The following is a 24,665-nucleotide window of genomic DNA, read 5'->3' on the forward strand; positions in this document are numbered from 1 at the left end:
ATAATCACCATCTAATATTTTTTTTTCCATTCAGAGCATACTGTTTCTCTAGAGGCTGTGAATTCATGGTCCTCTCCCAAGACTTTGTGCAGAAAAGCCAATTCATCTGTTATGAGCACGTGAAGCAGATTTCAGGTGAAGGTCCCTTTGGACCATGTGGTGACAAGCACAACACAATTGCAGAACACTCTCACTTCCATTTGGCACGGGGTACGGACTGCTGTGAAGCCCGGCGAGCCTGACAAATGAGGCCTAAACACCAGGGTTTGCCCACTGAAGTCCGGATTTCATGGCACACTGAATGAAGGCAGCAGCCCCACCATGGGCCCAGCTAAGCTGTGGTCAGGCTGACACAGTTTAGTCCAGCCCAGAGCAGGCAATGAAGTATCCAGGTGTACATGAGGATGTCCTCGACCTTCCCTGCCGTGTGAGGTGAGGGGTCTGATGGTTTCGACAGGAGCCTCACTCTTCCTTCCCACTGTGGACCACAGCAGTGTCTTGTGGGATGCTCACTTCCAACCCTCTCAAGCTGTGCCCGACGGGCAAAAGCAGGGCCACCGTATCAGCGGCCATCCACCCTGGGCTGCCTGCAGTGTCCCCTGCTCCTCCGTGATGCTCCACGCATCCATTTCCCCGCAGATTCCCAGCCGCCGCCGTGAGACACCTCTCCCTCTCCCTCTCTCTCCATTTTCACACTCCACCCACTTTTTGCTTTCTTTCTCCATCTCTGCCACCGTCTCTCTCCCTCTCTGGACTTGTCTTTATTTGGCACTCCCGGAAGCCGCTGGGCATTGCTCTCCCTGCCTGCCCGGGCAGCTGATGTGACTGACTGACACCGGCTCCCGCTGAGGAGGAGGAGGAGAAGGAGAAGGAGGAGGAAGAGGAGGAGGAGGAGGAAGGAGAGCAGCGGCGAGGCGAGGGAGGGGGGGAGCGAGTGACCGGCCGCGGATTTTCATTGCAGAGAGGAGGGGGGAAAAAAAGGCTACGCGGGTCATCAAAACAGGTAACTCAAGAGCAGGCGGCGGCGGGAGGGGCGGGATGCCGGGAGCGGCCCGACCCCCTGGCCCCGGGCAGGCGCGGCCGGGGCCGCGGGTGCGCTCCCGCCGGTGGCGGCGGCAGGAGCGGCCTCAGCGGACATCTTGGGGATGGGGGAAAGTGATGTGGGGGCGACTCCGGGCTCGGCCGGGGGTGGCGGGGCGGCAGAGTTATTCCTTGGGCGTGCAGTGCTCTGGAGGTATCTGGGTCAGGCACCCGCGCTGCCCCTCGACTTCCCTCTTGTCACCTGCGCCGGCCTGCGCACGGGAAACCTTACCCTCCCTGCCTCCCTCCCTTCCCCCGGGTGCTGAGTGGGAAGGGAGTAATCTGGGCTGGGAGAGGGGAGACCCGAGCGAAATACCACGGCATGCGAGGGATCCTCTTTGGGGCCGAAGCCGGATCTCCTCCGCCGAGCCCCCCGTCAGCGCAGGGAGCGACTCCGAGGGGGCTTTCCGCTGCGGCCCAGCCCCCGCCCCGGGTCCCGGCAGCGGACGGGTTATTAAAAATGCCCTCGGCTTGTTTGTGCAGACCTGGCTGTCAAGCGGTGCCGGTCCTGAACTCTCTTAATCAGCGTAAGATGATCTAATTCTGAGGCAGGCGGCTATAGTGCCGCTGGGTGTTGGGGCGCCGAGCCCTTGGATCCCCCCGCCCTTGGAGCCCTTGGAGCCGGAGGTGTGCGTGTGGTGGAGGTGGCAGAAGAGCCTGCAGGTTTAGCCCAGAAGGAAGGGTTAAATAGCATCTTAGGGTGAGCGACCTAAAGGCGTAATATATACCTTTACATCAAAATACGTAAAGGATACTTCAAATACAGGTAGCTTTCAGAGGGGGCGAGAGGAAGGTAGAAGTGAAGCCGAGGTCCTGCATTTTGCAGTATCTTGACATCAGGAGCACTCCTCCAGAGACGCAGCCAGCACAGAGCCGAGAAGAACTTGTTGTGACCTTACCCAAAAATGTGCAATCTGTCCTTTGCTTTGGGGATTGCTGTAGATTTGTATCTTGGCATTACAGCATCAATACTGAGGATTTTTATCAAGTAGAATTCAGATTTTGTAATGTGTAGGGGCAGTCTTAAAAAACAAAGACCATCTGGTGAAGAAAGCTTTTTTTATATACCCTACCTAATTGTTTTTTGAGTGATGGAAAATGTCAGAAAAAAACCCTTCACAGAGGCCAGTCCATTTGGAAGTAGTTGGAAGGGATCTGTTTAGCAGGGGATCTGAGTGAGATAAAGCTGCAGATTTTATAAATTTGTTTCTAAGCCAGGCAAAAGTGACAGTGGTTTATGGATTACCATGTTTCATTGTTTTGTGAAATTGTAATGAGAAGACTCATTCTACTTCAGAAATGTAACTGGAAAAATAATTTAGAATGGTAACATGGTAGATGGAATGAGTTGGAACTCAATACAGTACTCTCAAATATGGCCTTTTAAGACATTACTGTGATACCCTAATTTTTGTGCAAATTTTATCCTAGCATTTCCTTTTAATTGCTTATTATGCAAATGATAGCAAACTTTTTTCTGGTTTTATGCATTTTCAGTACCAGGATTTCATAAACACTGGCTCTATTTTGAGCAAGTTTGCACAAAAACAAAGGCAATCTACCTTCTGTAACAAAGCCAGGCACATACAACAATATGGTCTTTTTGGTCTTGAGCTTAACAAAACTGCAAGTCTTCTGAATACTCCTATGATTCCTTTGTGTCTTTCCCCTTGAATGCTGCTCAGATGTGGAAGGTGCACAGGCAGAACTCCGAACTTAATGAATAAAATATGTTTTCTCAATTAAATAAAAATGAAGAGGATGTGCATTATTTACTATAATGGTAGAACCAACCTCTGACATGTTTTCATTATTCTTTGTCAGCTGGGGCTCTCACTTCAATGGAGAAAAGTGCTTCTTATTATACCATAAGGAGCAAGGGTACTAAGATTACATGTATTAAATTCCCTCCCATCATTAGATATTCTGATCCCACTGTATCATTTTTATTGACCATGCAAAATACAATGGGCACCCTAAGTTAAAAAAACAAAGTCATTAAAATTCACCCAGGTCCAAAATTCTTGGTAATCTGAATTAGCAGATACTGGGAAAATAGAGTGAGTAAGGAGGACTGGAAACCAGGCAACTTGTATTCAACTCTCAGGCTCAATGTTGACTTGCAACATCACCTGAACAAAGTGAGATAATCTATGCTTTAATCTGTGCCCTATCAGTGGCAATAAAGTTGCAGTTGGTTTGAACTCTAGGGAGAGAAATGATGAACTGCCAAATATGTTAAAGAATATTCTTAGTGGTTCTGCACGAGTTCTAACATCACGTGCATCAGCAGCAAACTCAGTAGCTGCAGTTGCTGCCTACTGGAACATCTGACTACATGAAAGAGAACATTCTGTGCTTATTGGGGCAGAACCAAAGAAACACCTATGACAGATAAGGCATACATTTTTTGCAGTTATTCTTCTGCTTTATTATGAACTGGTTAAAGGATTTTGCTTAAGAAAGTAACCTTGATATATAAAAATAATTTAAATTCCTTTTTCTAAATCTTCAAGTGCATCTTTTGCAGTAGAGGGGAAAAATGGGAACTTGTCATTTTCACGTGGTACAGAGTCCACTCCAGTTGCTTACATAATACTTGAAACTCTAAAGATTCAGCTTTTCTTCAGAATGTTACTGCTAACAACTATACCAGATTAGAACACCTTTACTAAGCACTGTATGCTGAAGTGACAAAAGCATGCCTGAGCACAGCTGCATCTATGGCAATGATTATGCTGATTCAGATGCTTCATCAAGAGTAGGGAGTGTGGAGCTTCTTAAATCTCTGTGACCTCTGTCACCATTTAGCAAGGCTTTATGGCACAGACACCACTAGAGTCTCCTCATACTGCCTACTGCTGTGTTAATTTCACCTGTGTACTTAAGGTATTCTGACTATCAGTTTCAGGGACTTTTTGTTATTTAAAAGGTCCCATTCAGACTACTTTCCTGAGTATATGCTAATGGCAATTGCTTTGTCTGACCCACAGTTTTTCAGGGAACAGCAAGCAAAATAGGTTGCTTGTAGAATTCCAAATACCAGTAGTATGCTGGGAATTAAAGCCTTAATGCTTTTGTGGGCTATATAAAAAATTGAAACGGGAAAATGCTCAATTACATAATTAAATAGTGGCACATTTTTCCAAGATATGCTCAGATCCTAAGCTTTAAGCTATGTTTTGTATTAGTTTAAATATTTAATTAATTGCTCTTTGGAAGGAATGCAAAGAATCATTTACATTTCTGTGCGTAATCTGTTATTGTCTAGAAACAGCAGACTAATTCACCTAGCAGCTCTGGGTCCTCTAAAGCAACAGCCACCCTCAAAAAGGCTGACTTTTACAAGCCTCTAGGGTAGGTCCAGTTTGATTTCTCTGTGTTTAGCAAGACCTCACACTGAAATACAGGAGGGATAAACAGTTAAATGTCTAAGATCTTGTATGTGAGCAGGTTGTATGGATTATCATTAAAGCTTAGGACCTCTTACGTAGTAACCAGGTTATATCCGGAAATAAAGGTCTGTTTTAGTAGCAGCTGGCCCATTTCATCCTGAATCAGAAGCAAAGGCCCAAATTGCAATGCCAGCAGTATTGCAAAATCAGTGGGATGAGTTTTTGAATGGGATGCATGAAGACCTTAAGTTTTTGTGACCAGTAAAGATCCCAGCTGAGCTGCAGAGCAGAGGGAGGACTCATGGCAAAAAGTTTGCTTAAGCCCTGTTGGCTGCTGCTGTGCTGGAGGAAGAGCCACTGGCTACGGGCTGAGTGGAGCAGCCATGATGAGCCTGGGACCATCAGACACAGATTGCAGCAGAGTGTTCTGGTAAGAACAGGAACACTTGCAAACTTGGCTGAAATCAAGCCCAGCTATTCAGGCTTCAACATAATATGGATATGCATGAGAAGTAGGGTGTGGAAGTTTTGTGAGAGGCCACCAGCACAGCAAACAAAACTTTTACAAACCTTGGTACTGACTAACTCTAGTCTTTTCTTCAGAAGTAATTTCACAGTTTCTGTTTTTAGAGCTTGCAATACCTTTCACTTAGTTTTAACTCCCTCCTTTGTTTTTTTCCTTTCACATCCTGGAAGTACTGAAACATTTGTACTTTGGAATTTACCCTTTCAGAGAGTTCAAATTCAATCTGTTTGGAACCATAGCATAAAGATCTTACTGTTCAGTTATTATGAACTGCACTGAAGCACTTGAATAAAATCAATGCCTGCATACAGTATTTTCTCGGTTCAACAAGGCAGTCTGCTTACATACAGTAATTGGACTTGTGACAGGTAATTAAATGGCTTGTAAGGCCTTTAGGATGCTTGATTACATGAAGAGCACAACACTAATATGTAGTAAATGAGGTGGCTAAGAACACTGCATTTCTGTTGATTGCACAGATACTAAAACTCGTACACTTCATTTGAGGGAGAGAAGAAAATAAATCCAATACAAAGACCATGAGCAGTGGTGACATGAAAAGTGAGCATAAAAGGAATAGGAGAATGTACTTAGAAACTGGGTTGCCTTGGTTATTTTAAGTCAATCATGCTTACACAAACTGTCAAGCAGTCTTGACTGCTTCAGTATATCATTAAATAATGAGCTCGCTCTTTGTGATCACAAAATTCATGACAGTCAAAATTATTCAGCAAGGAATAGAAGCTCTTCACAGAACTTCCCAATAATTAGGAAGTGAACTGATACTCCAGGAGATGCTAAGCACATACATGAACACATGCCATATTTTAAAGAATTCATATTAAATTATCAGAGGCCTACTTGCAGTCCATGTTGTTATTATTACATTGACTTGTAGACATGCAGCTTGATGTGTGCAGTTACCCATATTATGGGACTAAACTGGGATGTGATAAGAAATCTAAAATGCATCAACAGTCAGAGGTATTTGTCAAAACAGAGATTGTTTTATGATGCAAGTTTTGCAGTTTTTTCTGAACAGTGGGATGAATAAAGGGTTCTATTCTTTTTCAACATGGTTTTGTAGGCAGCAGCCTGATTACTAGGAGAGGGAGAGGAGCAGAGGAGAAGCCAGAATGCAAACAGAAAATTAAACTTTGTGGTACCAACAGCATAAGGCCAGACAAAGGAAAACACTTGGGTTAAATGGGAGAGATTCAACGTGAACCTGCTTTTACTTCTTCTATGCAAATGTTTTTTTGCTTATAAAAAGTAGCCCTTTAAAAACACAGAGGTTATGCCAAAGAAAGAAGCCCACACACAAGATAGTTGATGTAGCACACTCATATGCACAGCCATAAGGGACTCACTTTATAGCATAACAGTGGCTTTAACACACACAGTGAGCTACAGACAGAAATATTTTATGATGAGTATGCTAGAGTCAGCCAAGACTTCAGATCAACTTAATAGTGAAAATGGCACATTCATCCACAAAAAGCAGAAGTCATACAGACATTTTTGTCTTTTTGCTATTTCAGTTATAACTGTCCATCTTAACAAAAAAAAAAGTCAAAATTCTAATACTGTTTTATATACAAAACTAAATATTTTAACTAGGTTTAAAAATTAAAAAATTCTTTATACTTCGGAATTAATTGCTCCCAAATGAGCTTGTAGTAGATTTAGGGGCAAAACAATAAAAAAGGCTCTGATTTGAAACTCAAATCATTCTTCTCACACAGGGCCTTACTGAGAGGTCTTCTGGTTTAATCCAAATTGACATCAGTTTGAGAAGACTCTGTTTACATTCCTCCCCTACAGCTAATGGAAAACAAAATACAAACCATACAAGGTAATGTTCCTATTGGTCTACCAACACATACTTTCTTCTCACCACCGTTCCCTTTGCATTCTCTGCCCAGAATCTTTTGTGATAGCAACCCAAAGAATTTCAAGTGCTCCTTCTTACCACCCAGCCAGTACTGAGCTGCTTCCAGGCTCTATCTGGGAATGAGGAACTCCAGAGACCCCAAGCCAGAGGGGTTCTGAACAAGAATGGGGTGCAGCAGGAATTTGGGTCTCATGGCAAAGGTGGCAAAGAGACTGCTTCCTCAAAACAGCTTGGATTTGTAGGTGTTCAAATGATGATATAGGAAGAAGAGCCATTTCAGACCCAGGCTGTCTGTGTTTGTGTCAGAAATAAAGTGCTGTAAGATGCTTTTGTAATTTGAGGAGATGTTCAGGAATGCATTTGTCCTCCCTTGATGCATGTTGACATAAATTGTACAGAGGAGCTCTCAGAGGACACAGTGCTTTAGATCTAGAAAATGTTCCTGGCTCTCTGATAGTACCAGCTGGCAATCTGGGGAGTTGGGTATTTTATTTAATATCTTGGTAGCAATTTATTAAAAGATTAAGAGAGAAAGCACATGTGCAAGGTGCTGTACTTCCAAGGACAATGTGATTTTCCACTTCCAAGGCAGTGCAGCAATGGTGAGTACAATTAATATGCACATTGCTGCCTATATTCTGGTTTAGGCATCTGCCCTTTTTTGGAATAGAGAGGAAATCCGAATCTAACATGTAGGATATCAGATGATGCGGATGAGTGAGACCTGGCATCAATTTCCAGATGCTAGATGAATTTGGAAGAACTGGTACTGAGTGGGGGCAGGGGAGGAAAGCGAATAAATTAACAGGTCATTTCTTTTCCTTTCAAATTAGTAGAATGTAGGAAATAAAAAAAACTGTGGAACTTTGTACTCTATCTCTTGCTGATGTTTGTGGGAATCATTTCATGCTTTACAAGGTAGAACCATTCCTTTGTTCAAAACTCCATTTTTACATGCCTGGTATGTCATCATATGGTTTTTTTCCCCTTTATGCTACTGTACTGCTTTTCCCTGTGCATTCATTACAACTTGTTTCTTCTTGAGGATGGAGCAATATAGTCCTCTGTTTTAAGTCATATACAGTAGTAACAGGAATAGTATGTGTGTGTTTTGACTTACAGTTTGCTGTTTGGGATCAGTATGTCAGGAAATTCTAGTCTACAGCCAAGTTTTTTTCCCCTGATAATAGATAAATGGTGCTTTGAAACAGCTGGGGAGGAAAGCAGTGATCTCCCAAGGCCTGTCTATAAGAAGAAATCCACTCTTTGAGTTTCAGCATGCTTTCTTCTACCTGGTTTTGGCTTTACTTCTTTTGTGGAAGAAATGACAGATGGTAGTACTACCACATGCCTTTAGCACTCCCAGAAAAGATACCACTAACAGTAAACAGGGCAGAGCTGTGGATCTTGTCTTGATTTTGTGCCCAAGAGATGGTTACCAATGTTGTGTTTAAATGATTTGTCAGTAGATGTGTGTTAACACCTTTCCTCACTCTTAGGTGACCGTACTTTCAGTGAAGGACAGTGTTCTTCACCAGGAGAGCAACTGGATAAGGATTATATGGGAGTTAAAGCATTGTTATTTTTAACTCTTTATAGGTGGTCAGCATCAGCTCTGGGAAAAGATACATGGTTAACCCTGATAATCACTTCAGATCTTTAATTAAAATCGTGACAGGTGAGATAGAGAGTCTGTCTTGAAGTAAAAACACGTTTTATGAGAGTGGAAATATGCCACAGACATATTTGCATCCTCTTTTCTTTAATGTGCAAATATTTAATTTGACACTGTAAGTAGACCAATCTTATTATTTATTTATAATATAAGCTCTGATGCTGTATCATGGCAGATAGTATCTTCACAGAGTCAAGCTTTTCCATTTGTATTCTGATTCCTTTTGAGCTGTGGCTTTGTGGTGTCTCTTTGACCAGGCAAAGTGCAGTGTGGAATAAGTAATCAGATAAACAGCTGAATATAGGCCAAGAAAATGCTGAAGTGTGTCATAACGTGAGCCAAATATGTAAATCTCAATGTATAGGCAAAGATGTCAGTGTTTAGATTGAGAATGGATGAAGAGAGTTTTCATGCTATTATTCAGTGGATGTTTAGAACAGTAACTTTAATTGCTGTGTTGTTTGTAAGGTAGATAACACTGTGTCATTTAATGGTAAAGACAGGTGTAAATGTAAGATTTGAATATACAACTGATTGCTCTTTTAGTGTTATGGACAGTAATCACAAAAATGTTTTTGCACTTTATTCATACATGACAGGCATAACTGTGTGTATTCTTATGTGCATGTACATATATGTATAGAAATAGATGGAAATACCATGTACTCATGGTTATATAAATCTACAGATGAAAAGGTAGACAGTGTAAAGATGACGATTATTGAGTGTAATATTCTATATAAAAAGAATAGAAATCTGACATCCCTAATATTAGGGTAAAAACGGTTTCTACTTCTGTTTAAAGACTCTGACAATATATTATTCTATGATTGCTGGTGATGCCTGCTTTTGGAAGAACGTTGTAGTTCTCCAGTTAATGGAACTAGAATAAAACAGTGAAGAATAGTGAGTAAAAGACTGTGTGGCAGCAGGAACGTATTGCATAAAAAGATCCTTCAGGTTTTTGAGCTGGGTTATTCCCCTGAACTTCTGACACCATAATGTGTAATTTTACCGCCTTACAGAAGGTCATTTATTGGGTAATACATTAGAAGTCTGCACATTTGTGAGACTCCTCAGACCTCCTGGTGTGTGCCCTCAAATCATTGAGTTTGTCATCAAACAGTCGGATTCTTTCACAGGCAAAATCGGGCTGAAGAGGCCAAAAAGTAACAGGTCCTCCATAGAAGTTTGTGCATAATTTTTGTGACATTTGATGACATCATCAAGGAAAATTTTAAGGCAAATGAAAAAAACTCAACTTACCAGACTGTACCTTTACATAAAAAATAGGTGCTATACTAAAAATATATTTTAAAATACTGATGAAATTAGTTGACTGTGTGCTGTGTTATGTATTAGTATGCTATGTTACATCATCCAGACTTTAGAGTGGTTGAAAACAGAACTTTTAAAATAGACACTATTTTAGGCTTTTATGTAGTAGGGTAAAATGTGAAAAGTATGTACTCTTAATATTTTTTAGGATTAACAGTGCTTTGTTTTAAGAAAAATTTTAATATTCTTGTAAAAGTTTGAATATTTCAGAAGCTCCTCTGATCCATTCATCTCATTCCTGCCAAGACATTTGTAACCTTACAAAAATTTAAGGTGTGTGTTTTTTGAAGTGAATTGATTTTCAAACAGAATAGTGTGCATTTTGCAGTGTAAAGAAAGTACATTGCCAGTGGGTCAAGAGAGGTGATCCCACCCCTTTGCTCTTCACCTGACTGAACTCTTAGGTCGGGTCAAGAATACAAGCAGTTTTCATGGATAACTCACCTGGCATGGTGAGTTGTCTCCTGTTCTGAAAGCAGCCCTGGTTCTGCAATACTGTGCTTGGATAAATACAGATTCACCTAAATGGACTCATTACATGACTAATGAGCCCTGGTGAGGTCACACCTGGAGTGCTGTGTCCAGTTCTGGGCTCCTCAGCACAAGGGAGACATGGAGCTCCTGGAGCAGGTCCAGTGGACAGATGCAAAGCTGACCAAGCAAGTGAAGCATCTCTTCCATGAAGAAAGGCTGAGGGAGCTGGGCCTGTTCAGCCTCAGAAGGCAGCTGAGGGGGAACCTCATCAATGTCCATCAGTATCTGAAGGGAGGGTGCCCAGAGGGCAGCTCCAGGCTCTTCTCACTGGTGCCCAGAAGTAGCACAAGAGGCAGTGGGCAGCAGCTGATGCCCAGATGTTCCACCTGAATATGAGGAAGAGCTTTACTGTGCAGGTGACCAAGCACTGGAACTGATTGCCCAAAGGGGTTGTGGAATCTCATTCACTGGTGATATTCAGGAACTGTCTGGATGCAATCCTGTGCCATGTGCTCTGGGTTGACTACTTGAGAGGGAAGGTTGTACCAGATTCCCTTCTGAGGTCCCTTCCAACCTGACCCATTCTGTGATAAGACAAGAGAGGCCCTCTGAATTTTTACACTGTTCATGTGCATGCTGTTTAATTTCATCCTCTTTGGGGGTTTGATTTTTTAATTTAATATAAATAGGAAAACTCCATAAATTCCAAACAAAACTTTCTCACAAGAATGATTCTTTCAAGGGTTTCATGCTGTAAAATCTTCTGCTTCACTTTTAGGTCAAACACAAACCTCAGTACATTGATAAAGTCTGAAAGTCCCACCCTGTTTGAAAGGCAGCATGACTCAGAGCATAAGAGCTTTGCACGTGTTTCCACAGTCCAAGTAGCTAATTTCCTCTCATGCTTAAAATTTTAGTAGAAAAATATTACTATATTTTACTAATAAGAATTAGTAGTACTTGTTTGTAAATGAAAACATTTATTTCCATGGTACTTTACTTATTAATTATAACATTTAGGCACTCTGCAATGGCTGTGGAGACACTGAAGCAGCAATGTTTAGTTTGGTTGCTGAGTGTTCCATTGTGGTGCATTTTATTGGAATCTGCTATTAGGCTTTAATATCTCTGCAGTACTAGCAGGCTGTTCTTTAGGAACTAATACATTTACACTTGTGTTCCATGTCTGCCTAACCATTCTAGTCTTCGAGCCATAGAGGAATCAAAGTCTTGTGGAAGAACACCACAGGATGATGGCCCCAGAGAGCCTCTGACTCGCTGCCTATTCCCCTGTTGCTCCTGCCTTTGCACACCCCGGTGCTGGGCAGGGGATGCAGCCTGGTGTGGGGGTTGGACTGGAAGTGGCCACAGGGAGCATGTTAATCAAGAGCCAGCATGCACCCCTTGCCAAATGTCACTTACCAGGATCAAACACTCCCAACCTTCAGTGGCGAACGTGTACATTAAACTCCGTCTATTAAATGATAGGGGATTTAAACATAGCTTTGCCTTTGCTTATATAACTTTCTCACTCTGTATGGTATACAGCACTTTTTTCCCAAGAGATTGGCCAATATTCAAAAATGTCAATGCCTACACTGCCTCACATGTAAGAGAGTATATAATCACATTGTGAAGAAAGAAGGCAATGTGTGAGTTGTTAAAAATGTAACCTAATTTCTATTTAATCTTAAACCAAAAGCACTGCAGCAGTACTGCACAAGCAGGCCTCTGGGGTTTTTTTTTTCTATCCAAATGTTAATCAGCATATGATTTTAAAAGCTTGGGAAACACTGGTTCATATCAGGTGCTTCTGTAGAAAAAAATTGATGGTAAATCATATAAGAAAAATAAGCAGGAGACCTTCTTGGATTTTTGTGTAGTCTTCAGTCAAGTGGCTGGGTCCTTTTCTAGAAAGTATAGAAGACCGAGGCAAATTTCAGAATGAACCTTTTCAAAAATCAGTGAGTATTAATTGTGTCTGTATTTTAGTCTCTGTAAATGCTGACTCAAATCATTGTAGGCATAAGATTTTACCAATTAGTTTTATGACTATTCCAGTTGTCTCAGTATCTGGCTGGGAGCATATATTTGCATTTTGTCATAAGCTGTTCACGTGCAGACTGTTAAAAGCTACACTAGCAGTGGTTGGAATCTGCTACTTAGAAGGAAGAGCCAGAGTTGAGTGCTGATCCCTGCTGACAAAGAAGCAACTTACCCTTTGTCAGCTGCTTCACTGCAAATGTTTATCTGCCAGAAAGACAGTGCTTAAAAAATGAGAGTTTTACCATAAAAGAAAAAGCCACAAGATGAACAGAACTACAGCATGAAGCAAGGACTTTACTGAGAGGGGTCTAACACTGTTTCTATCATAATGATTTTTTTCAGAATGGCAGAGACTCATGGCTTGATGGAGAGATTGGAGAAAGCAGTGACTCGACTTGAATCATTGTTTTCAGATTCACCCAGATCTGGTGGAATGGAGTGTGATGGCATCAATGGAGTCAATGGAAGTAAGTATGTTATTTTGAAGTACCATCTCTCTGTTATTAAAAAATTACAAATAATGTATATGTTTGTCTTCTAAGAGGGAATGTGATCCCACCTCCTACAAATTCTGTATCAAAATTAAAAAAATTAAAAAATTATTTAGAAGTACCATGTGGCAAGCTTAGTAGCATGCACAATTCTAAACTAATATGGCCTAGAAAATTAATGATTTTACTGTTTCTTTAATATACTGTCCATGTCTCAAGCTTAATTACTCTTTCCATTTTAGCAATTATATTTACAACTTATATCATTGTAAATAACTCCCCTGGTGAACATGTCTGCTTGAGCCCAATTAGCAGAAGAAATGAGACATCCCCTAAATGTGCAGCATAAATATTCCTGTAGAAGTCACCAATGTAAACACTATTGATTTTCCAGCTCTCTCTGAATTTCACAGTGCAGACCCACTTAATTTGTCTAACATCCTTAATCAAACATGAGTTTGTTTGGAAGCATTTACTCACTATAAATCCATGGCCTTACATTCTTACCTCTTGAGCTCTCTGTTCTCAAGTGGCTCTCCAAAGCACTACAGTGGAGAATATACCAAAAAAAGCTTGTTCTTTGTCTACTCATATCATATCATATCATTGAATCATATTTTCTTGTGCCTTAATTTTGTGGTAACTGAAGTTATAGGCTAAATAACTTTACATATGTAGTACTTCTAAATATGATGGAATAGAAGTGCTCTTTCCTTTCTCCAAAACCTCTTTCTTTTGTCCAGAACCCCAACATGCATCTCTTTATTAGCTTCATGTTCGTTGCTTTCTGTAGTCCTTGCCCTTTCTTGCATTCTTCAGAAAAGAGAACATCCCAGCATGGACTCAGCTGCTGTACAGAAGATGCAGGACACATCTAAAGTTGCAGGCAGTTTCCTTTACTGACACAGCAACAAGTGAAGTGTGTGAGGTGCTGTGTTGTCCCCTATGCCAGCTGACACATGTGAGGGACATTGCCTGCACCCTTGTGTGCCATGGGCCTGCACACTGGCAGCTGCTGTGGGGCAGCTGACTGAGAGCAGTGTGTTTCTGTGGCAGGAAAGGAGCATCTTCCAGCAGGCTTCCATGGCAGATGAGTTAGCCAGGCACAGAAAGCTTCACTAAAAAAAGGGCTTGCAGTCCAGAGACAACCTAGGCAGCTAGCAAACTGTAGCAAAGTCAGGGAGAAATATCCATATACAAACTGACAAATAAATCAATCACCACTAGGAATTGTGCAATTCTCAAAGAATTTAGTAATGTAATGAGTCCATTTAGGTGAATCTGTATTTATTGCAGAACCAGGGCTACTTTCAGGAGATAACTCACCATGCCAAGTACTTCCATGAAAACTGCTTGTATTCTTGACCTGACCTAAGAGCTCAGTCAGGTGAGGAGATTCACCCCCAGGGAACCAGAGCCTGAACGCCCCAGCAGATCCCTAGAAGAAACCAACTGAGAAGCCTTGTTGAAGTGTGATTATAAAATACACCCACTGGGAGACTGCAGTAAGAAGCTGAGATGAGCAGCACCATGGGGTGCTTGCCAGGCTGCATGATGTCTCCAGGCAGTGCTGTCTCACACAGGGACTCAGGAATTAGCTTTTGCTGGTGCAGTTGGGAAAGTCTTCAGTTTGTGTGCCTGGTACGCCTACAGTGGCCCAAACACCACTCTGTGTGCCTGTGTCACTGTGCCTATGCAGAGGTTCACATTGCCACAGACACTGCAAAGGAAACAGTCTTACAGGTATCTTCTTTCTTTTTTTCCTTCAAAACTGTCACTCAGGCCAGAGTGTGACCTTTTTTAAATCTCCAGTTGAAATGGAGGTATATTTCTTCAACCATGACCTCTATCCCCTAAAAGACCATTCCATAATTAGAGTTAATAAAAAAAAATAACCTTGGCTTTTCAATTTGTACATTTTCAGAAACAGGATGGGAGATCTGTACCTTTACTGTTTTCCTAAAGGGCATTACAGCAGCAGAACTGCAAATAAATCATTCTGTTGCTCTGCACGGCCCACAGCAAATTCTCGTAAATGCTCCTGGGAGTGAGCTGCATTGAATAGTAAAAAATAGCATCATTGCTTTCTAGTTCTGCATAGGAGAATTTGGTGAACTGTTATGTAAAACTCTGCTCTAAAAGGAAAATGTTACAATGAATCTTTTGGAAGCATGCACAGATTTTGAAAAAGAACATAAATGCACTTTGGAAAGCATCTCCACAGCTAAAGCCTTTTGTACATTAGGTCATTTGAGGGGTTTACACACAAACACTTAATATGGAAGAAAGCCCAGAAATTCCTCAGAATTATAGGTGAATGGCATCAAGAGAACAAAAGGAGCCTTGAAATCCCACCTAGCTGACTAACTACATTTTCTTTTTCACACAGGCCACTGCAAACTCCAGTTGCCAGAGCCTGTCTTTTATTCTGTCATGGAGCCAGATGACTCTTGTGGAATAAAGGGGGCTTTCATAACTGTGAATTTGGACACAATTGTTATATAGTGCCAAAAGGTTAAAGCAAATTCTCTGGGGAAAGCTTGGTACCTCTTCAGAGCAATCCTCAGGCTTTATTAATGAGGGAGAGAGGCAGGGAAGAATTTTAACCTTGTTCTCTCAGATCCTACATATGTCATAGATTCACATGTGTGTCATTCATGCTGGATCTGGCAAAGGTTCTGAGCATAGACAAGACACGAGGGAGTAAAGGAAAAGGAAAGGTTGGAAAGCATCCAAGGAAAGATTATTTTTGCTATCTTAACAGGTACCACGTAGTGCTAGGTAGAAGCCAGGTGCTTAAGAAACTGAGTCTGATCTGCATTTTCTGATTGTTCACCTAATCAGGAAACTGCTCTGTGTACCATATAGAAAATAGCAGCTTTATTCCTCCTTTGTAATGTATAGTATATATAAAGTCAGTAGGATATGTTGTCTGGAAGACTTGTTTGAGCTTTCTTTACCCAGTGACAGTTTTGCAAGGTGAGACAACAAAATGAGGCGATTACAAAGCCATATCTCACTGCATAAATCTACTGTCAACCCATTCCAAAGACTCTCTTACTGGAAATGGAATTGGTTACTATTAAAAACCACCAAACATCACAGAGATCTTCAGGAATGGAGTAGTATAAAAATAGTTGTTAAGTACAGTGCGGGTTCTTTTTAGGGGATGATATTTGGTTAAAGTACAATAGGGGAATTTTGTTAAGAGAATTACACTCCTCAGGTCCTTTGAAGGGCTGAGAGATGTTTGTTTTAGCACATGTTATTTTAAGACAAAAGAGGCTTCCCATTACATTATACACAGGAAATTTTCTTACAGGTTCCTATTCAAATACTACCAAGAGCAGGATTTTTTCCTCTTCTTTCTATCTAGGACGGAAATAATTTTGCATCCTTTTTCACTGATTTCATAAATCAGAAATGAAGTTACTGCAATCTCCTCAGTTTCTATGATACATCTCCTCCATCTGCTACACATCCTATGCATTATCCTATGCATTATATATTTTATGAACCCATTATAATGGAATGTTCCTCTTCTACAGGCATAGCACCATATGTGGAGGCCTTTGATAGGCTGCTGAATGGAAGTGTCGCTGAGTTTCTCAGGTACAGCAAGATTCTTGAAGGTGATGTGAAGACGCATGTAAGTATTGACTCAGATTTTCCTGTGGTGGTGGAAGTGTACAAGTCTTGGAATCTGTGTAATCAGCCTTGATTTCTGACTAGAGGAGTATCTTAATAACAGAACAAACTCTTAAGTTATTAATGCTTGTAGTAGAGAGTGCCTGGCATTACACACTGAGTACAGTTGGTTCGGGAATGGCACTAGGTTGTGTGGATTCATAAGAAGAGATTGAAGTTGAACACCATAAAATGCAAAATATATAAATATTCTCAGTCACAAGCAATTTGAATAGTTTTATTGGCTGCTGAGCTCTTTGCAGGACAGGAACAATTAAAAACATGTGCCAACAAATCAGTAGCAAACAACAGGTGGGCCCAAGCAATGATATCTTCCTGTGGTTGTTTTTCTAGGCATGTGTATCATCATTCCAATTAATATAGAGATTTTGTTCTGGTTGTTTGTTTTATTACTCACATCTCTTACATTTGTAACAAACTAAAAATGATTCAGCCATTTAAATGACCTTTTGTTAAAAATATAAGTTGCATCAAGGAAGTACTATGGTATCATTTTCATGATGAGAATACTTTCTAACCTTATGATCTTAACCTTGTGATCCGAACTTGTTTGTGTTGTTTTATTTTTTTAAGCTGGTCTTCTCTAAAATGGGTGGTGATGTAATTGACAGGGGATGGACTCATTTTACCAACAGCTTACCAATATAGATTTGGGAAAAAAACAAACCAGAAAGCCATCCCACACACAAGAGAGCTGGGGTCAGTGCAAGCTGGATCTGAAGGAGTGTGATGCTTTTGACTTTTCTAGTAGATCCATGCCATCAGGCCTTCCTCTGTGTGTACAGTTCCCAGTTGATTGCTGCTGCTGCTCTGCATAACAAACACTGTGGCCAGAAAAACATGCAGTCCTACAAGCTACTGAGATTCATGTTGCAAGGCCAACATAAATATTCCTATTTATGTCTACTTACAGAGAAAGATGACTGGATTATTTTGTCATCTGTGTTTTTTCCCTCTGGTGTTACATGTTCTGGTTTGTAGGACAGAGTTTCTGACCTAGTTAGGCCTAGAAAACAGGAGGGAATAGGAAGACCAGGCAATCCTAGATGATCTTCGTTTTTCTAAGGAAATGCTTCACTCCCTTTTTATTTGAAAAAGGCCAGACAATTATACTATAAGCTACAATATATGTACTTTGTTCTTCAGAGAAACTAGGGGAAAATAAATAAATGGGGGTTGGAAGGTTGGAGGAAGAATTATGGACCTAACTGAACAGAGGATTGCTCCCTGGAAAGGATTGATTCTAACTTGGTTTTTACATTCATTAGACATCATTATTTTGCAGTTGATTTCTCAACAGTTTAGATCTGAGTGATACAAAAATAGTCTTCCTACCAATACTAAGCAGGGAAAGAGATTGCATTAAACATTCTAAATTGCTAAACCCTTTTTAATATACACTATCTGTAAATGTTTAAATCATTAAATCAGTAAGTGTATTAATTTATGCATTTGTCACTATTTCTTACTCATAATTGAGTCCATATAAAAGATTATTAATAATTTGTCAGCCAAGTCTGTGGACAGTCCCTAGCATATTGTTGATGATAGTGTAATGCAAGCTGTGATATGGAGTATTTGTTAGTGCTGTGAGCTTAGACATTGCATTAGCTTTCTTTACATAAAGAAACCGGTGATTCTGATTGCAGCCTACTAAATAGTCTGAAATCTTAGATTCTGCATTTACAACGTGGAGCAGACTGTGGTTGCCTTATGCTCATGCTTATCACTGAAGCAACATCTGTGCTTTACCTTAACAAGTGGAACAAGGAGTATTTTTCTTCTGGGTGTCTTATAGACCATGTGTCCTCAGCATTATACTTGCAGCTGCTGTCTCTTTCACATAATGAGCTGAAGGGAAGGTTGTATTTTATTTCAAAAAACACCTGTTGCCTTGAAAAACCTCACATACCTGACGGACCAGAATGGTAATATGAGAGAAAGAGAGACTTCATATTATGCTAAAGAAATGAGGGATTTAACATGATGTGTTTTGTGCTGATGGCTGTAACGGTTGTGTGGTTTGTGTGCCTGAAAAAAGGAAGAATTCAAACACAACTAGTATCTGTTGGGGAGCCTCCTTCCTATTTTTTCAGCATGCTGTACTCTAAAAAGTCTGCTGAAAGAGAAGAAAACAAACAAACCACAAAAAAGAACTAATAGCTAGCTTCTGGCTCTCTTAAACACAACAGCACAGTGGGCTTTACAAATATTAGTTTATCAGAGTCCTACTTAGGCTCAATCTTGAGAGCAAGATTATTTCTCATTCAAATTACAGTACATATAGTGGTGAATCTCTGAGGTCAACTGCACTGAAGCAATAAACCACTTTTGAAAAGACAGGGAGAGTGGTTAGGCTTTTACATACTCTATTTAAAGCAAATTACCCTAAACAGCTAAGATAAGATCTTTTCCCTATTCTGTCACTGTGGAATAAAGATCTGGTGATTATATGGATATTTATATGAAATGCAAAGTCCCCTACAGGCACAGGTTTTATGAAACCACTTTCTGCTGTCCGTGTCACAACTAGAGCATGTGAAGTCAGTGAAAGAGTGAAAGTCAGGACTGCTACCAACCAGCTGTCTTTGGCCTGACATACCAGTGTCTTGGAGGCTGTCACCAGCCCTAACAGGTTGTAACAGCCCTGAAGCTGACTCTCCATACATGCCAACACTAAAAGCTGTCCTTCTGTCAGAATGAGGGAAATTCAAAATCAGTATAAAACAGATTGTGACTCTACAGCATAGGCCATGAATCCAGCACTGCAGAAAATGTGTTAAGGATGGCAAAGAGCTGCTTGTGGAAGACATAGTGTACTTTTAAATTGTGTCCCAGTGAGGAAGCTGGGTTCAAGCAGGTTTGGTGGGCTCCTCACCTTGGCAAAGCAAAGAAACCAAGACTTTAGAAGGCCAGGAAGCAGGTTTTTGTAATGTGTTTATTATTAATTTCTTCACATTATTTTTGTTTATGTGCTATCTCAAGTGGTGGAATACTTTGGCTTGAATTTGAGTAATGTACCAGATGAGACATCATGATAGGAAGAGAATGTACTGGTGCTACAAGAGAAGGATAGATAACCTCACATTTCCATATTTTAGTATTTTATGTGGTACAGAGCAGAGCATAATTGCAGCCTTCTGTCAAACACATAAGCTAATACTTGCCTTTTAAAAAATGTTTATTTGTAAAAATCTTTTAACCTCCCAACCCCACCAGTTGAAAGAACAGATTGTCTGTGTGATTCATTTATGTTCCTTCTTCTCTCATCCAAGCCTATTTATCTTGGAATGGAAAACTATAAAAATATGGATGCCTTTCCCCTCCTTTCTTCCATCAACTTCCAGCTGCTGAAAGCTCAAAACAAAAAGCTGAAAGAGCTTGGAGCATTCAGAAATGAAGTGGTAGGTAATTCAGTTGCTCCTTATTGGAAGAGGGTTTGGATGCAATCCATTATATGTATGACTGCCTGAACAAGGTTAGCACCAAGAATTAATTCACAGCACATTATCCAATCTGCAGGAGTTCTCTGTGTGCATGCACTTGTTTCTTATCATGGTGAGCAGAGAAAGCAATGTGCACCCCACAAATGTCATATGCACATACCCAGAGAATTTCTTTATCTGTTACATGAAAGCAGTGACATTCTTCTCTTCTTCCCAGTAAAGTCCATGTAAATAGAGAGCTGAAAGCAGGAGATATGTTTTATGAGATATATATGCACTTTGCAGAGTGCCACTCTGGTTTGGATTATCAGTGAAGTTAAAAAATCCTACCTTTCTGTTTTTTTCAAAAGAGTAGTTATGACACATGAAATAGGTAGTTGTGACACATTAAATAGCTGGATGTTGTCTTTTCATGTGAGAGATGCTGTAGAAGGAGTGAATGATGTTCATAGCCCTGAACTTTGAGCAGGATGTGCTGCTGTCTGTGCTACACCAAAAAAAAACCCCTTTTGCACTTATATCTTAGCTTATCTAAAAGCAGACTATCAACCTCATTATTTGAATGATTCCTCATTCACAAGGCAATATGCTTACAGGGCAACAGAATGCACAAGTGTACTCTCGTGTTCATCTTTTGTGCTCAGAGGCTGTGTGGTTTTAGGCATTGTGTTGAAAGTTGAATTAGAGCTCAGAGAAGAGGATGATGTCAACATGCCCAAAGAGAAGCTTGCTGTCAGGCTGCCTTTGCATTTCTGTGAGAGGTATTTTCTGCTACATGGAATAAACACCAAACCAAGGTGCTAGTGCAGGACTGGGGAAAATGGAATACATAAAGAAAGAATAAAAAGGTAGATATTTTTGACAGCATACAAAGTGCACTCAACTGAGAGAGAGAGTCTTAGAGCGTAGAAAATGCTACTGCTGTCCAGCAAAAGGGAAAATAAAATAAAATCATCAGCCTTGGAAATCTGTCAGTATTAAAGCTGATTTTGAAATGCTAATTCAGCTATGTTTCTCACCCTATGTATGTACTACAAGATACTTCATAACATGAGCATTAAAGAATGTTCATTTTAATAGAAGAAAGATATGCAATATATAAAGTCTAGCTGAGAGGCTAATTTAGAGGTTAGTTTAGAAAAAACCTGACATTTCCAGAAGTTTTACAACTTTTGATTGCTCAGTTCTAAAGAACAACTTCCCATATGGCCCTAGGGATTGAATCTGGCTTTCAAAACAAGCAGGATTTGTTGAGGCAGGTGCAGTGGTGTGCAGACATGCTTGTACCTGTTGGACTGTATGACACCTGGTTGGGAATAAAGATGGCTCCTGAGCAAGAAGGACCTGTCCATTCCAAGTCTAGAACACCACCTCCTGAAAGAGTGCGTGTTTTTCCAACATTTATAATGGATCAGGCTGTTGGTTTCTTGACACTGACATTGCAGTAAATACCACTTGTTTTCCTTATTATTTAAAAAGGCAAGGAAGAGATAAAAGTCAAACAAGTATTGAAAAATCAATGCCATGGTGGCCAGTACTGAGCTTTGAGTTGTGTATTGCTGGCACGAGAAACATGCACCTGTAAATCTGGTGGGGGATAGGGGTGGGAATATATGAGAATATTCCGTATGGCATTTAGTCAGAAACATAAGAAATAATAAATATAAACACTCAAGGTTGTCAAGAGTTATTCATAACCTGTTTTCATGGGGGTTCTTTGAATGTGGAGTAGTTCCTGACTTAATCCATAAGCACTGATTTCAAAGTAGTGCAGTTGATCAGGGACCATTACAGACCACTTTTGACCAAGGTCTAAAATTATTTTCCCCTAAAAAGGATATTATGTGTATATGGTTACTCGGTGCAATGGGATTTTCTGATCTCCTGAGGATGTTAGAAAAAGATATCAGAATTATTTCAGTGGGTAACTTTATATGCAGTGTGAAAACAAAGAAAAATCCATCATGTTTGCCCAAGAAAATGTTAGATAAGTCACTCTTACGAAAAAAATCTGATCATGAAGGGTTCTTTAATTGACCAGATGAATTCAGAATAATATTCAGTGTTCACACTAGATATAAGGTCCGTGTTTTACCAATCAATTTACTTAATGAATGGAACAATTAATCAAGGCATGCATTGCATTTTTGGCCCTTTGAAGTCAAAGTCAAAACTGATCATATGCTTTAGCTCATGCTAATTTTGCTATCCCTATACAATTTTTCATTGAAGCCCTTTAAGAAAATATTTGAGTCAACTGGCAAGAAACCAGTTTTTCTTGGTGGTTTTCCAGGAGAAGCAGTGTACAGACTAGAGGCATAAGAGTTCCACAAGTTGAAAACCACTGCGTCAGCTTAACCAAAAATCATAAGGTGATAAAATTACATGGCTAAAAGAGCGAGCTAAATCACAGATGGCTTTAGAGTGTGAACCACCTACACTCAGAGCCACAAATACAGTGTGAGAGTGTCTCTCCATGGGCCTGTTGCAAAGCCATTGCCTAGGACACTTGCTGGTGTAAAGTCAGGAGAAAACTTATCAGGGAGGATTGAATATATGGAGTTGGCACAGAGCCAGGGTCCATGAGAAAGCCTTGGTAATGACTTTTCTCTCTGTTTCAAAGCAGTCTAGGATCTAGAGAGCATATAGATGAGAGCCATCTCAGGCACTCAGCGTCACAAGTGCTGTGAGGTGTGTGGTTCTCACAGCAGTAATTTCTGGTCAACCACTGCCAAGTTACACTTTCTCGATCCATCAGAAAAACAAAGGCAGCGTCCTTGCTATTGTCATCAGCATGAACCTCTTGTGACTGAAAATTCTTTTTACTGGTGCTCATAGTGCTTATATCTCTGGTGAAGATTATGAGTTGGAGTGGTAATATAATTCAAACCCATTTGGTTCAGTCTGAGAAATACACATCCATGAATGGGTTTTTTTTCCCTTTTTTGTTTTGGTTTTTTTTTCTGTTTTGGGACACATGCTTGAATGATGTCATTTGTTGCTACAGGCTATGAGTGAGTCTTTTATTAATTTCCAATCTCATTCTTTCTGAAGAGCACGTGTACACTCTTTTCACTCATCTGCCTCCCCATCCCTGACCTGCTTTTATTTTGCTAGTTGGTTGCAACTGTTTTGAGTGTATAGAAATGCTGGGCTTGGAAACTGAGAAGGCTGTTCATTGTCGTCAGCAAAAAATCAAACAATGAGCTCAGAATCTGGCTCTTCAGTCAGTTTCTAGTAAAAAGGAGTTCAGTGAATAATGAGAATTAAGCCACAAGGGAAACCAGTGTGCGGTTTGAATGTTGTTTTAAATAAGCTGGGAGTGCTGTCAGGAGTGATGAGGGTATAATGTGGCCACAAACGTGCATTGCCTCTTTTTATCCAGTATGAATTGCTTGATCAATATGGTCACATTTCTGAATGTTGAAGAGTCCATTAGGATAGATTAAACCATGTCACTGTCACTGCTAACTTCTTTTAGTCTACTGACACCCATAAATGGAACTATGTATTTCCACAATTAATCTCCACTGCAAAGCAGTTTAAGTATTGGTGCAGAGTTTCATAAGCTTAATTATGTGTTTTATCCCAGAGACACAGTAAAAAGATCCATTAAGCATCTTTATGTAGAACCTTGAGGCTGAAACATTTCTTTCTTGTTGCTTTAATACACGTTCTGTTTTTAAAAACTCCTTACTTCAGATCTGCTTTTAAATCACATCCTTGCCTTTCAGAGAGGCTGAGGCTCCCTCTCCAAGTACATGTAGGGTTTTGTTATTTAGCACCTCTGAAAAGGAAAATCTGGTTCAGGTGGGAAGAAATACTAAAATATTATTATAGATGTCTGAGCTTTGAACTGACTTCCATGTTAGCAAATTTTGGTTGGGCGCCTGGGATTCTTTCAAGGTGATGAAAATGGAAGAGAATTTACAAGGAGACAAGTTCTGGCACTTTCAGCCTTTGAGTTGCTTTCAGAGAGCTCAGAGGGACTACTTGCAGAGTGAAGTGGCAATGTCACCAGTTGTCTTGAAGTGCATGAGAGGCAGAACATACAAAAAAGTCTTATCTATATAAGAACTTCTTTGTCCAAGCTTTCTCTCTAAAGGTAGTACAATTTCTTAGAAATCAGTAGGTCTTCAGTCTTTATCAGGCAACTTGTCAGACAAAGTCAAGAAATCAGTTCTTCACAAGGGTGCTCAGTGATAACTGCTAGAAGAATATTTCTGAAGTAAAACCTCAAGAAGTGCCGTAACCTTTTGAATTTACAGAGAGAAGCATCTGAACTTCCTAGAACTTATATTTGTTAAATCAGGGACACATCTAAGGCCTGTGAAATTTTAAAGTCTTTTCTGAAATTCCTTTTATATGGATTTGGACCTTCACAGAGAAGGGTTTCTGACAGAAGAGCTGGTGATAGAGAGTGGGGGCGCTCAGCAGCAGCCTCAGGGACAAAGCAGCCCAGCAGAGAAATAACCAGAGTGCCTGCAACCAGCACAGCAAAAGCGTGTTTGTGCACATCACAATGAGACCTGCAGGCCCCGAGATCTCTGTGGTTCTCTGATGTGCTGGCTTACAACATGTGCTCCATGGAG

The 24,665-nt window shown here is 40.4% G+C and overlaps 1 protein-coding gene across 1 annotated transcript in view; it reads left to right on the plus strand.

The window, feature by feature from the left end:
• Nucleotides 1–707: 707 nt before the first annotated feature.
• Nucleotides 708–24,665, plus strand: part of CAP2 (cyclase associated actin cytoskeleton regulatory protein 2) — a 68,816-nt gene continuing 44,858 nt past the window's right edge. The window contains exons 1-3 of the mRNA XM_064705230.1: nucleotides 708–1,003; nucleotides 12,771–12,895; nucleotides 16,468–16,568. Of these exons, the coding sequence (XP_064561300.1) occupies nucleotides 12,772–12,895; nucleotides 16,468–16,568 (225 nt within the window). The 5' untranslated portion in view covers nucleotides 708–1,003; nucleotide 12,771. The remainder of the gene's footprint in view (nucleotides 1,004–12,770; nucleotides 12,896–16,467; nucleotides 16,569–24,665) is intronic.

This window comes from Zonotrichia leucophrys, chromosome 2 (genome assembly GCF_028769735.1).
Source record: "Zonotrichia leucophrys gambelii isolate GWCS_2022_RI chromosome 2, RI_Zleu_2.0, whole genome shotgun sequence".
In the NCBI taxonomy this organism is placed as follows: Eukaryota; Metazoa; Chordata; class Aves; order Passeriformes; family Passerellidae; genus Zonotrichia; species Zonotrichia leucophrys.